At 48.4% G+C, this 13,951-nt stretch overlaps 1 protein-coding gene across 12 annotated transcripts in view; it reads left to right on the top strand.

Annotated features, from left to right (window-relative positions):
* The window catches only part of NCOR2 (nuclear receptor corepressor 2), a 359,203-nt gene that overhangs the window by 227,698 nt on the left and 117,554 nt on the right, over nt 1-13,951 (top strand). Inside the window, exon 1 of one of the 12 annotated variants that reach the window (XM_072600700.1) lies at nt 3,635-3,946. The exons of the other annotated variants lie outside the window; for them this stretch is intronic. Within the exon in view, the coding sequence (XP_072456801.1) occupies nt 3,890-3,946 (57 nt within the window). The 5' untranslated portion in view covers nt 3,635-3,889. Of the gene's footprint in view, nt 1-3,634; nt 3,947-13,951 lie in introns of those variants that run through there. 12 annotated transcript variants of the gene reach the window in all.

Here is a 13,951-nt window from a genome sequence, read left to right as displayed (position 1 = left end):
TTGGGGTCAGATGGTGTTCGGTTAAGGCCTGAAAGTAGGAACTTTTGGGGGCAGTCAGTGTGGTGGTATCTAAGGCTCACAGGGTGCCCAGCCTCTGTTGCTCCCCTCCATCATTCCCTGGATGTGCAGCCCCTTGGCTCTAGCCTCTTCCCAGGGCAGAGCACAAGGAGCCCCTTACCTCAGTTCTGTTTGTCCACTGAGGTTCGCCTTGGCTTGCCCTCCCTCCTCAAGTCGCTGCCTTTCCTCCTTTGTGGATCTCTCGTCCATCTCTCTCTCTGTCTCAGCCTTTCTTCTCTTTCTGAGTCTCTCCTCTCTCTGCCCCTGTTCCTTGCTGCCTCTCTCTTTGTGCCTTCTTTTTATCCTTCTCTCCTTCTCTCTATCTTTCCTCCTACCTCCCTATCTTTTCCTATACCTCTCCTTCTCCCCCCGCCCCCGACCTCTCTTTGTCCCTTCCCCACCAGGTATCAAGGATAAGTCCCCTCTGGGCCCTCATGGAGAGAAGCAGTCTGGGCTCTAGATTTGGGGTGACTGGGGCTCCAGCTGTAATCACAGGGGAAAGGCCCCCCACCATGAACTTAAGTTGCAGCCTCATGCTTGGGATGGAAGAAGGACCCACAAGAAAATTACCTTGAATAATAAGCGTATTAATAGAAAAATCAGTTGCAACTAAAAAGAGAAAGATGAAGCAACATCTAGGGAAATGACACCTGAGACCCAGGGCCTTGGAGCATCTCTGGAGGGGCTGTCGCTATCCTGTGGAGCCTGACCAGGCAGCTTGCCCACCAAGGGACCCCTGGGAGGAGCCAACTAGTCACACTCACTTTTCTCGGGCACCAGACAGACCCCCAGCTGAGTCCCAACAGGGCAGACTGACACTGGGCAGGCTGAACTCCCCTCTGTCACAGTGGTAAGGTTCCCTCAGGGTCTCAGTTTCCTCATCTGTAAAATGAAGAGGCTAGACCAGATGACCCTTCAGGTCCCTCCCAGCTTCAGAGCTGTGATCCCCATGGGAAGCTGTGAGCAGAATGAGAAGGCCAAACCTTTATAAAGAAAGACTTAGCCCCATCTATTTGGTCAGCGGGAACCCCAGGAATGACCTGGTGCAACTCCATAGCTTTATCTACAAGCAAACTCCGGCCCATTGAGCTTGAGGGACTTAACAGAGCTCACACATGTACCACATCACAGCCAGATTTCAAACCCAAGGCCACTGCCTGAATGACCATGGTCAGCCAGTAGGCAGTCATTAAGTACCTGCTATCAATTACTCAACATGTATTAAGGCCTACTATGTGCTAGACACTAGGCCAAGCTCTGGGGATGTCAGGAAAAGCAACACCCCCTGCCCTCAATCTGCTTATGGTCCAGTGGGGAGACAACATGCAGACAGCCACATACAGACAAGGCATATACATGGAGTTGGTCAGAAGGGAAGGGACCTTCATTAAGGGAGGCTGGTAAAGGCCTTGTGCAGAGGGTGAGATTTTAGCTGGGACTTGAAAGAAGCCAGGAGATGGAGATGAGGAGGAAGAGAGTTCCAGGTGTGGAAAACGCCAGTGCAAAGGCATGGAGGTGGGAAATGAAGTGTCTTTTTTGAGGAACGGTAAGGGGACCTGTTAGCAAAGTGAAAAAAAGGTTCCCCTATCTCCAGTTAGAAACCTTTTGTAGAGGGAGATTTCTGTTCAGATACAGATTGGATCAAAGGGTCATGTTCTGCACTGATATTCTGTAACAGCGGCTCATTCATCTACCTGTGTGAAATAGCCAGGGACAAGGATCAGATAGCAAGTGCAGTACAAGCTCAGGGAAGGAAGGATCGCTGTTAGGTTGGGAGGAAAGGCTGGGTCTTGGGAAGCTTCATGGAGGAGGGGAGCCTTGGTGGCAAGTCCCGAACAATGGGGAGATTGGAGGTGAGGGGATGGCCTTTTAGGACTTGGGTCACCTGATGTCCACCTATATGTTCACATAGACATAATTATAAAATAGTTATCCCTTCCACATCATGAGAGTTTGGAGCACGGTGCTGTCCAGAAAATCCACCTAAATTTTTTGTCCTTCCTTGTATACCAGAGAAGTTTGAATTATTACGGTATTAAAATGTAAAATATGTTGATATTATGTAGTATTATACATATACTCTATGCATTTCTGAGTTTCTAAACCTTTTCTGTGTCATCTGCTGGCCTTCTCATGTCATCTATGGCTTCTACAAAACTCCTTCAAATTCCCATTGAAATTTTTATGCCAGCCTGCAATACATCAAAACCTTGATGGGGAAAGTGACAATGTGGAAGGATAACTTTTTATGTTATATATAATGTGTATTATGTAATAACGTCTATAATATAGAATAGATATGTATGTACACACACGTATTTGTGTGTGTATATATACACATATATCTACACACACACACACATACACACACATACATGAATCTGTATTAAGATAAGGGGTATCTTAGTGTGGTGGACAGGTGCATGTCCTGTCTCCGGGACGACTAGCTCTCTGGAGCTTCAGTACAGTCGTGGGAGGTAACTAACTGCTCAGTAATCACTAAGTCACCCTGTGACTGTCATCATTGCCGTCATTCCTCTTCTGACATGTACTGGTTATATGGCAAAGTCCCTTACATGGTCTGAAGTCTCAGTTTCTTCATCTGTAAGACGAGGATAATACTGCCTGTGGTAGCTATTTCACAGATGGTCATGAGGCTTTAGTGCATGTCAGCGCTTTGCAAACCTCCAGGTGATTGCTAGGTCAGTTATTATCATGGTGACCAGGGTCCCTAGTGAGGTCAGACTTGGATGCTGGCAGACATCAGGGGATAAAGCCACAGATCAGTATGATCCTAGCCTGGCCAGGGGAGAAATGAATTCGGCCCCCTCCCCAAAAGAGGAAAGGTGACTCAGTGCACGCTTCCTATGAGGGTAGGTGAGTCACTGCTGTCATTCTGGTTCTTGAAGATAAAAGGTGACCTGTTCATCTGATCTCCATCATAGTTGTTCTGTAGGAATCAGTCACCTTGTGGGCCAGATCCTGCTTTCTTAGACAATGGTGGGAGTGTGAGTTGGGGGGGTAGGGTACCGAGGTCGGGGGGGGCCCACCAGCCTTAGCCTGAGGTCCCACATTCTCCCTGTTGGCCCAGCACCTACCTGCTGTAGGATGGTGGGGAAAACGCCCTGAACAGTTATCCAAGAGCTTGTGGGATTGGTTCTATGGGGTTGTTGTGACGATCAAATGAGCTAATGTTTATAAGCCCTTAGTACAGTGTCTGGCACTTAGTAGGCACTGTGTGAATATTCCCTCCCTTCCACAGCTCTGTGTCTGGGCCTCCCCCAGGGACCCTTGCACTAATGACTGAAATTTGGGGGTTAACTTCCCCAGGTACAATTTCCTCTTCTGCATCTCCCCCAGCCTCGTTGGCCTTGAGGGCGCCAGCAGGAAAGGTGGAAGGAGACAGATGCACAGGGCTGAGGGGGATGGATGGTGGTCAGGCACAGCAGAGGGTGGTCATCTGTGGTCCATCATCCCTCTGAGGTCCCAAGGCTGAGAGGCTCAGACAGTCTCGTGTGTAGCAGGCCCACTTCCACCCCCTCCCCACCCCTCCCTCCCCCCGGACCCCAGATGAATCATCGTCGGTGATGGCGGCAGCCTCAGCCAGCCCTGAGTGCACCCGGTGACGAGGGCCATGGTTTTATAGCTCATGATTCATAGACTGTGAGCGACCACGTTATTCCAGTACATTGCAAAATCATAGCAGGAATGTTGTGGTCAGTTTACGGCTTAACTATGCAAATCGCCAGGAAGCGCTGGGAGCCCGAGAATGTAAGGCAGCCGGAGCTGGGGCGGAGGGCCTTCCAGGAGGAGGACAAGGAGGAGCCCGCTGATGGGGCTCAGTGGCAGTGGCGGCACCCATGAGGTGGAGGGGGGCCTCTTGCTAAGCGTAAGTGCTTCCCTTGTCTCTGTCCAGCCCCCCACCCCACCCCAGCCTTCCTCCCCCAAAACGACGTTCAGTTCTGAGAACACTGGGGCTGCCCTCCCCGGGGAGGGAGGGATATCGGAGATGCAGTTTGAGACCGGGTGCAGGAGAGCCCTCTTCCTGGAGAGCAAGGCCCGAGGCCAGACACCAAGGCTGCAGTGCTGCCTTGGGAGAGCCCTGCCATATTCTGGGGTCCTCCTGCTGCTGCTCTGAATGATGAGGATGATGACTGGCCTCTGGAGGGCAGGAAGCAGAGATAGGACTGACCTCCCCCACCTCACACCCACCAGCTCCCACTGGACCTTTCAAAAGGGGAAGTAAACAGCTATGGGAGGGGCTGGGCTTCCTTGCCCATTGGGGTTTTCTCTCTCTCTCTCTCTCTCTCTCTCTCTCTCTCTCTCTCTCTCTCTCTCTCTCTCTCTCTCTCTCCTCTCTCTCTCTCTCTCTCTGTCTCTCTCTCTCTCTCTCTGTCTCTCTCTCTCTCTCTCTCTCTCTGTCTCTCTCTCTCTCTCTCTGTCTCTTTGTCTCTCTCTCTCTCCTTCCCTCCTCTTCTCTCTGTCTCTCTCCCTCTCCCCCTTAATTCTCTATCTTAGCCTTGGTTCACTTCACCCTCTTCTCTCCTCTGCTGTTTTCTCTTTCTCCCTCCATTCCCCTACCCCCCCCCCCCATCATCCTGTCCTTCCTGGCTTTACAGAGGTGTCTCCTCCTCTCTCTGTCTCCCCTCCCTTCGCTACATTTCTGTCTCCATGCCTCTTTAATGTCTGTCTCTGTTCTGGCCACTTTTCTTCCCCTCTTCACATCTTTTCTAGCGCCTCTGCACACCCACCTCTGTCTCCCTCTGTCCTTCCCCTGTCTCTTGGCATCCCTCTCCCTGGTCCTTCTCTTCTTCCTCAGATGCATGCCATTGTTTCTGGGCTCACCATGACTGTTGTGTGGGACCCAGTGTGTGAGTCAAGGTGGCTTCGGGGGTGGGGACTAGGACGACCCAGAAGCCAGTGTTCTGCCCACGCTGGGGGACTGAAATTGAGCACTTGTCTGGAAGGGAATGGTTTGCTGGTGTCCTGGGTTGTTGAGGTCCCCCCCCCCACACCCCTTGGTGGATGAAATCATTTGACAGCTCACTCCAGTGTAGTCTGAGAAAGTTGGCAGGCAAGCCCTGCCAGATTGCTTCAAGGCTGTGTTTAATCTTTCACAGGAACACGTGTGTGTGTGTGTGTGTGTGTGTGTGTGTGTGCGTGCGCCTGCGTGCACATGCTCTCCACTGAGGCAAGCTAACTAGGGAGATTAACGCATGGTTGGCCTTGGCCCGAGATCGGCACAGAGCTCCTCTTTGCTGGGGTGGGGAGGGGGTGAGCGGTTGGGAGGGTGGTTTGGGGTTTGTGTCTGTGGTTTGTTTTGATTTTCCTGGGTTGCATGGTCCCCCTGGAGGTGTTAGCTGGCTGTACATAGGATAGAGAAGGGTTAGGGGCTTAGTCGAGTCAATTATGATTCTCTTTGGAGTAAAGCAGAGGTGAGCTGATGTTTATAATTGCCCTCCTAGGCTTTAGTTGAAGTGAAGGTGCAGGGGTAAGGAGGAGAAGGGTGGGCATAGCCCTCCCTTGAACTCCAGAACCTGGCATCTATTCCTTCCCTAGGGGGAATTCTTGCCCTGACCCATTCTGCTTTGGGTCATGGTAACATCAATAAATGCCCTGTGCAGGTTGGGGTGGATGTTGGGGGAGAGAGGAAAAGGTCATCTCTGATGGACCATTCCTATCTTCAAGAAGAAAAATGTGACCCCCACTGCTCCAAGAAAAGAAACTAAGCTCATTCAGGGACAGATAATGTAGTATGACAAGAGAGGGGACTGGGTTGCCCCCCCAACACCAGATGAGCCAGACCACATCAAACAGAGTCAGACTGAGATGGAGAATATGAGGTGGGGAGGCCTCCCAGCCCGCAGACGAGTCAGATGCTGAAGTAATCTCCTCTATGAGCTAACAAGCCCTGGAGTTTGGGAGCAATTGAAAAATCTTTACCGTAGGGAGCAGCTGTTAATGTGGCTGGTGACCGACTAGGGAGAGCTTTGCAGTTCCCTGTGGGGGTGGGACATTGGCAGTTGGCTCATTCCCAGTGAGTTCCTGGGTCAGGGGTGGTGGGTCACAAGCCTTGAGGAAGACGTTGTCCTCACTCTTCTTCTTCCCCCTCTTTCCTTGGTCTTCTGACCTCAAAGGCTTGGGGGCTTTTGGGGGTGGGGGTATCCTCTCCCCTCCCTAGTCCTCTGGCTTTCTGTGAGGATGCCTGTGAGATTTCAGCAGATCCCCTCAGTCTTGTGTGGTACCTGCCTTAGAGGTTGCCTGATAGCAGTGAGGGATGTCTCCATTCCTATACTGGGCTTGAAGAGAAGGTGGACCTGGAGAATTAGTTCATTTTGTTTTATGAAAAAGAGAAGTTTGTAATGACTATTAAAACTTCATTGATGTCAGGATTCCCTCTGTCTCCTGAGACTGGAGCCGCTGATCCTGACACTAGTTTCTACATAAACCAAATGACCTCCTTTCTGTATATCAGAACACTGGCTCTCTCAAAAGACCAAAGTGTTTTTGGGAAAAGCATTTCAAAACAAAACAAACAATCCCCCCCTTCAAACAGACTTAAAAAAAGGTTTTAATCATGGTTTAAGGTTTAATCAATGGTTAAAGTATTTTTTTCCACCATTTACATTTTGGCCTCAATATTCGCCCTGGAGACCCTAAACCTCAATCTCAGATTCCTGTTTCCCCCTCACATTTGTAGCAAGACAAGGAAGCCTGGGCTCCCCTGCTGGCCTTGTGCTGGTCAGCCCATTTTTGTGAATCAAAACACTCTGGAAATAGATGCCAAGTCCCTGTACCCCCCCGTCCACAGATGCATGGTGAATTGTATTTTAAAGTTTGACTTTTCTTAAAAATCTTCACTTCAGCAGGTTGTGATATGGTTCCTCAGCTTCTAGACTTGCTTCAGCAAATTATCCTGCAATATATACCCGTGGTTCTGAATCTGACATCTGTGAACTTGTTTTAAAAAATATTTTGATAATTACATTTCTATATAATTGATTTTGTTTGTAATCTTACAGATTTTATTTTCTGCATTTAGAATATGATGTGGAGGGGGCATCCATGGGCTTAACAGATTGCCAGAGGCATTGACTCAGAAAAAGCTAAGATCTTGTGGTCTGTAGAAAGCAGATACGAGGAGGTGGCTGGGTGGGCCACGGCAGGCTCACAGGACATAGGGACACAGGACGCAGGACATAGGGATCTGTTCTCATTCCAGTCCAGCTGTCCATCTCCTCTCCAAACATTCCCTCTACTCTACCTCTTCCCCAGCCCAACTGATCCTTCTCTCCTTTGGCCTCCTGAAGGGTGGATGATTATCCATGGACCACAGCATGAGATCTAGGAAGCTCATAGCACCAGGGACGTGGCAGGTCACCCATAATATCTGTTCAACTCAAACATTAAGGACCACCTGTGGTCCAGGCACTGAAGACATAAAGACTCTCCTCCCTTTGTTTCCTTAAAAAAAAAGACCTTGCCCCCAAGGAGCTTATAATCCATGAGGGGGTGGGAGAGAGGAGGATGCAGGGTTTCATGTATTTATTGTGTATCCAGCACTATGGAGGAAAGAGGGAATAGGATATTTGGTCCCTCCATCCCAATCACTTTGTATTCTAGCTGGGAAACTATAATAGTGATTAATAATAATGAGGATGGTAATGCTAATAGCTTACACACACACACACACACACACACACAACATTAAGTTTTGCAAAACACTTCATATGCTTTATGTGATTGGATCTTTGCAACATCCCTGAGTCCACAGAGGTTAGGTGATCTATGTATGGTCACACTTCAAGGTCAGGGGCAGGATTCAGAATGGGGTCTCTCCTAATTCTAAGCCACCCCTCTGCCTCTCCATGAAATAATCAGTGACTGGCATGGGACAGTAGATGCAATCCCTTCTTTTTTCCAGCAATAAATTCCTAGAAACAGCAGATTTATTTGGAAAATTCATCAGATTTTTTCAAAATAACCAAGTTATCCAGGATTCCTGACCAAGGACTCTGTATTAAATAAATTGGTGTGACCAGCAATATGTCCCAAATGCAAAGAGGCATCAATTAGAAAACCATAATAATTTAAAAGAGTAAAATCATGCTTTTTAATGGCCCTAAATGCACCTATTGATTATACAAAAGCCCCCTTCTGCAGTGGCATATACCAGTAAATATAGTTTCTACAGCCACACAAACATGACCTTTAATATGCTGCTGCACCAGATTATAATTAAATATCTCACTACTAGTGGATCTTGCTTACTGCCTTCAAATTTAGGCAGATTTGGGGGTGGAAGGTTTGCTTGGTTCAGGTGTCATTGAGAGAAGCCACACAGAAAGAAATCGACAATAGCTGAAAATTTGAGCTCCTCTCTTGTCTCTCTATAATTTTCCCTTTGCATTCAGAATCATCTCATTAACCTTAACAGTAGGTGCCTACCCAGTCATGGGTGCTCAGTAAACATAGGTTGACAATGTGGTTCTCCCAGTGAAAATCATTTATTAAAACTAAGGACCAAATCTAACATTTCTTCCTTTTCCCCTCTAATTCATAGCTTCAGTTGAAACAATTTAGCATCAGAATAAAGGCCCCCCACCCACCAAAAACCTTAATTGCTATATAAAGTCATTCTACTTGACATTTTGGTGATAGCAGTAAGAATACTTCACATTCATTGGACAGCTATAAAATCATTTCCAGGATATTCAAATGGGTTTTATTCATTTAGTTAGTTGTTTTTAATAAAGACTGTCTTCTCATCTCAGTCAGGGTAGAAATTCAGGGCCAGTGCTTCTACTGGTCTCTGGGCCAATTATCCCCTTATCATGTAGCAAGGTACCTGGTACGTAGTTAGCCCTTAGTAAATGCTTGTTCCTTTCCTCTGTAGATAACCCAGTGGTTCCATTTCCTGGGCTCACCGCATTAATGCCAAACTTAATGCAGATATTGGAGTTGGCTTTAGCTCCTCAGAATTCCTGAGCTCAAGAAATCTACTAGCCTCAGTCGCCCTGAGTACAGGGAATTTATTATCACTCCTGGTAATTCAAATGGACTTTTAAAAGGGACTCCCTGCCCCAACTCCCCACCGTTTCCCTTTTTAAGAAGCCATAAAAGAAGTAGGCTACAAGGGTCAAAAGAGGACCTGGTAACTTTAGAATCAGGTCACCCTGGGCACTGTCACCACTTGACAGTGTGACCTGAGATAGTCCTTAACTTCTCTGAGCCTTAATTTACTTATCAGGAGCAAGAATAATGAGTAAAGTCTATATAGCAATTTAAGATTTGAAAATTATCATAGTTTTTCTGTCTTGTTGAGGATTAAATGAGATATGGTCGGTGACATAATTGGTATGCAGCAGGAAAAATACTTAGGAGTCAGAAACTCAGGTTCAGATGCCACCCTTCATCTTTACTAGCTGCATGATCATTGGCATGTTCCTTCATGTTCCTCAGTCTCAGCTTCCTCATCTGTACAATGAGGACAAACATTTTGTACAGTGGAAAGGACGTTTGGGCACTTGAGTCAGAGTGCCTGCCTCTGTGAATTCTTAATCTGTGTGAAGTTTGACAAGTTACTTTGTCTCCCTAGGCCTGGGTTTCCTCATTGGCAAAATGAGGCAAGTGGATCAGATAGCCTTTTAAAGTCCCTTTCTGTTTTAAATCAATGATCCCATGTTCCTGTGAGAATGATGACACATCAGATGGTTCTGACTTTACAGGGTTACTTCAGGTATCAAATGTGACAAAGTTTACATTTTGCAAACCATAAAGTTTGTCTTTTGGCTGCTTCTCTAATACCTGCTGACTTAGCTTCTCCATACCTCCTTCTTCCTCAAAAAACCTTCAGTTGATCCATCTATCCCTCTAACTTTCATTCCATTGCTCTCTTCCCTTTTGTGGCTTAACTTTCTGAGAAGGCCATCTACATTCAGTGCCTTCAGTTTTTCTCCTCTCACTCTCATCTTAACTCTCTCCAGTCTGACTTCTGGTCTTGTCATTCAACCGAAACTGCTCTTTCTAAAGTTACTAACAACCTCTTAATTGCCAAATCCAATGGCCTTTTTTTCTTTACAAATTTTATATCTTTATTCACTTTTTTAAACCCAGTGTGATTTTTTTGCAACGTGAGAGAAAATCTAACATTTCCTAATTAAATTTAAAATTATACAAATGACTTTTGGAAGATCTTCATGCTGAAAAACTTGAAGAAAGATAATTTTCATTTAGAATTCTGGGCCGCTTTTCTTCGGTTTATTATTATCCACTTAAGTAGAACTTGTACTGATCAGTGGGGCTCACCTTTTTCCAGGCCTCTGAGTTATTCTTTTTGTCCCAGCTGATATGAGGATTGAATTATCAGACACGAGACATACAAAGTTGCTCCAATCCCCTCAGCTCCAATAAACTCAGAGAGCGAGCTCAGACTTGGGTGTTTCTTGTCCTGGCAAAGGATCTGCTGGTGAATGGTGCAAGGTATCCCTGAGGAGGAGGAGGAGCTGGGCTTTTCTCTGCCCTCTTTCTCCTTGACCTCTCTGCCTTTCTCCTCCTGAATACTCTCTTCTCTCTCGGTTTTTGGGATACCCCGCTCTCCTGGTTCCCCTCTGCTTATCCAGCCTGTCCTCCGCTGGTCTCCAGTCTGCCATTCCCAACTCCCTCCTGAGCATTTCAAACTGGATGTCTCGCAGACTACTTTAACTCGTTATCTTTTGTCTTCAACCGCCATCCGATTACTATAGAGGGCACCACCATCTTCCCAGTCCTTCAGCTCCCAACCCAGGAGTCATCTGGGACTCTTCAGTCTTTCTCACCTGATGCCCCTCTGTCGATTCTCTCAAATATACTCCCCTCTCTTCTCTGACACCGGCCCCACCCTGGTGCAGGCCCTCGTCACCTCATGCCTGGACTACTGCAGGAGCTGCTAGTAGGCCTGCCTGCCTCAGGTCTCCCCAACTCCAGTCTAGCCTTCTTTTAGCCATCAAAGTGATTTTCCTAAAGCACCTGCCTGACCACATCAATCCCCCTCCCCAACTCCAGTGGCTCTGTGTTGTCTCCAGGATCCATTCAGATCCCTTCCAACCCTGACCCCTCCTCCCTTTCCAGGCTTCTTACACCTTAAACCTTACTCCCTGTCACCCAGTGATGTCGGCCTCTGGCCTGTACCGTGAACAAGACTCCATCCCTTGGCCCTGGATTTTCTGTGATCATCCCCCTCTCCTGGAATGCTCTCTCTCATCTCCTGCTTCTGACCTCCCTGGCTTCCTTTAATTCCCAGGCCGACTCCCACCTTCTACAGGAAGCTTTCTTTGATGGCCCTTCCCTCTGTGACCATCTCGTTTGTGTATTGTCCTTTGCTGCTATCTCCCTCTAGTGTTTGCACAGTGCCTGCAATATAGTAGGTGCTTAACATATGTTTCTTGACTGCACCTTATATACAGAGTGTATAAGCTTAAAGCTTCCCGGAGACTCTTGGGAGAACCTTTAACCATCAGGTACTACTGTTATTGGGCAGGGATGGAGGTAGAGACTAGAGCAATGATTTCCTCAGCATAGATCTGCAGGAGGTGCCTAGGCACCTGGTTCAGGGCCAGGTGGCCTGTAGATGTCAGATGTGTCCCTATTCTGGGGCGGCTTGCTGTCCCTTAGGCCATGCCACCTCCCACGGGGTGAAGGATGGAGCCAGTCACTGAATGAGAGTATGGGATGGACCAGCCCAGGTACATGAGGCTGTAGGAGGAAGCTGGATCCAGGGGAGCCTTGGTTGGGCTGTAGGACATTAGGTAGGTGGGCCGACGAAGACGTCCGGATGAAAGCCAACAACCTGTTAGTGGTGTTTGCTTTTGTCATGATGCCACATTACCTCTGACCTCAAGGGCTCACTGTGTCACTGAGTGGAGGGAAATAGCCTCCTCGTGGAGCCAGGCAGAGAGTGGGTATTAGAAGATAGCCTGTCTGAAGCACTACGGTAGGACAGCTGGGTGGCCTAGTAGAGAGCCAGCCTTGGAGTCAGGAAGACTCGAGCTCAAATCCAACCTCAGACACTTCCTAGCTGTGTGACCCTGGGTAAGTCACTTGCTCTCTGTTTGTCTTGGATTGTAACGGTACCTACCTCCCAGAGTTGTTATGAGGATCAAATGAGACAGTAATTGTGAAGCACCTAGTACAGTGCATGGCACCCAGTAGGTGCTTAATAAATGTGTTGAGTTATTTTTCAGTTATGTTTGACTCTTTGTGAACCCATGTTGGGTGTTTTTGGCAACGATACTGAAGTGATTTGCTATTTCCTTCGTTAGCCCATTTTATAGATGAGGAAACTGAGGCAAGCAAGGTCACCTAGCTGGGAAGTGTTTGAGGCCAGATTTGAACTCAGGAGGATGAGTCTTCCTGACTCTAGGCCTGGTCCACTGTGCCATCTAGGGACCTTGAATAAGTGTTAATTATGATTATTGTCACTATGTGTACATGGTTAATAAGCTCAGAGGAGAGCTTATGAGCCAGGAAGGCAAAATTCAGACTGAGCTTTGAAGGACAGACTGAGAGAACAGGTAGAGATGAGAAGTAGCTGAGGGAGGAAGGGGTCTCTGCATCTTTCCATACAAGGATCAGTTAAAGAAACTTGAGAGATGGCCCTTGGGGTGGAGGAGCTGGAGAGAAAGAGCCCTGCGAGATCCAGACAGGAGGCAGCGTAGGGTGGAAGCTGCGGGGGGCTGCAAGGACTCCCCTCTCTAGAGAGGGGGGGAGGGGCCAGACTGGCAGCATCTGCCACACAGCAGTGGGGGAGTGTGTGGGGACAGACTGCTGAACTCATGATCCTGAGCCTCAGTTTTTCCATCTGCGAAACTGGAGTAAGCAGCCCTGTCAGATGCCTCTTGGGCTGTGTGGAGGGAGCCAGATAACACCTGTAAAGTGCTTTGAATTCCTTTGCTGGTCATTATGGCACACCCATAGACCAGAGCTGCATGAGCCTGGACAGACCCATCCTCATTCAGGCCTGAGCTGGATGCAGGCAGCCTTGGAGGGTCCTCTTGGAGTGATTCTGTGTGAGGGCCACAGGTTAGCTAGGCTTCTCACAGAGGAGACAAGGACAAAACTCCATGGACTTGCTTGGAGGTCGAGGGCAGTGCCCTCCTGGGGGTGGGGACTGTCTTTTACCCCTCTTTGTAAACCCAGTGTTTGCTACAGTGCCTGGCACACCTTAGGTGCATAATAAATGTTGATTGAGTGATGGGAAGAGAAGGTTGGTCTGCAATCCCTAGAAGACTGGCTCTGTGGCAGGGGGGTGGCACGTGGCCAGGGTTTACCACGAGGGCCTGCTGTCTGTGGATGAGTGGGAAAAGAATCTCCAGGTCATAGTGGTCACTGACCAGTGGGACCAAGTCATGGATACCATCAGGAAGCCTGGCAAAATTCTTGGACCCAGGCTGGGTGAAAGAACAGTACTGAGGGGACCATGGAGGAGCATCCGCTTGGGTGCTGCTGCTCACCTGCTTGGTGAGATGCCCTCAGTGACCCAGGGCGGGCGCCCCTGGCCAGCTCCCGTGGGAGGCCAGGAGTTGGCGGGTGACATCCCTGAGTCTCTCCGCCTCTGCCTGACACTTGCCGCCCCGGGGCAGGGTCCTGGTTTCTTTTCCCATCCGTTTCTTATGTGGTGCCAGATTCGGATCTGGAAGAGACCTCTGAGGCAGGAAGGTCCAACCCAGTGTGTTACAGGAAGAGAAACAGCCGCAATGACCTGTCAAAGGTCACGGAGCTACCAGGCAGTTGAGACAGGCTTGGCACCCTGGTCTTCTTGACCACAGCATCTGACTTCTCCAGGAACAACTCCTAAAAAAATCATACATTTAGAGCTGGAAAGGGCCTTAGGGATCAGCTAGTAGAATCTCCCTTG

Source organism: Notamacropus eugenii, chromosome 4, assembly GCF_028372415.1.
Source record: "Notamacropus eugenii isolate mMacEug1 chromosome 4, mMacEug1.pri_v2, whole genome shotgun sequence".
In the NCBI taxonomy this organism is placed as follows: domain Eukaryota; kingdom Metazoa; phylum Chordata; class Mammalia; order Diprotodontia; family Macropodidae; genus Notamacropus; species Notamacropus eugenii.
Note: the sequence above shows the minus strand (reverse complement) of the source record. Positions and strands in the feature narration are given on the sequence as shown.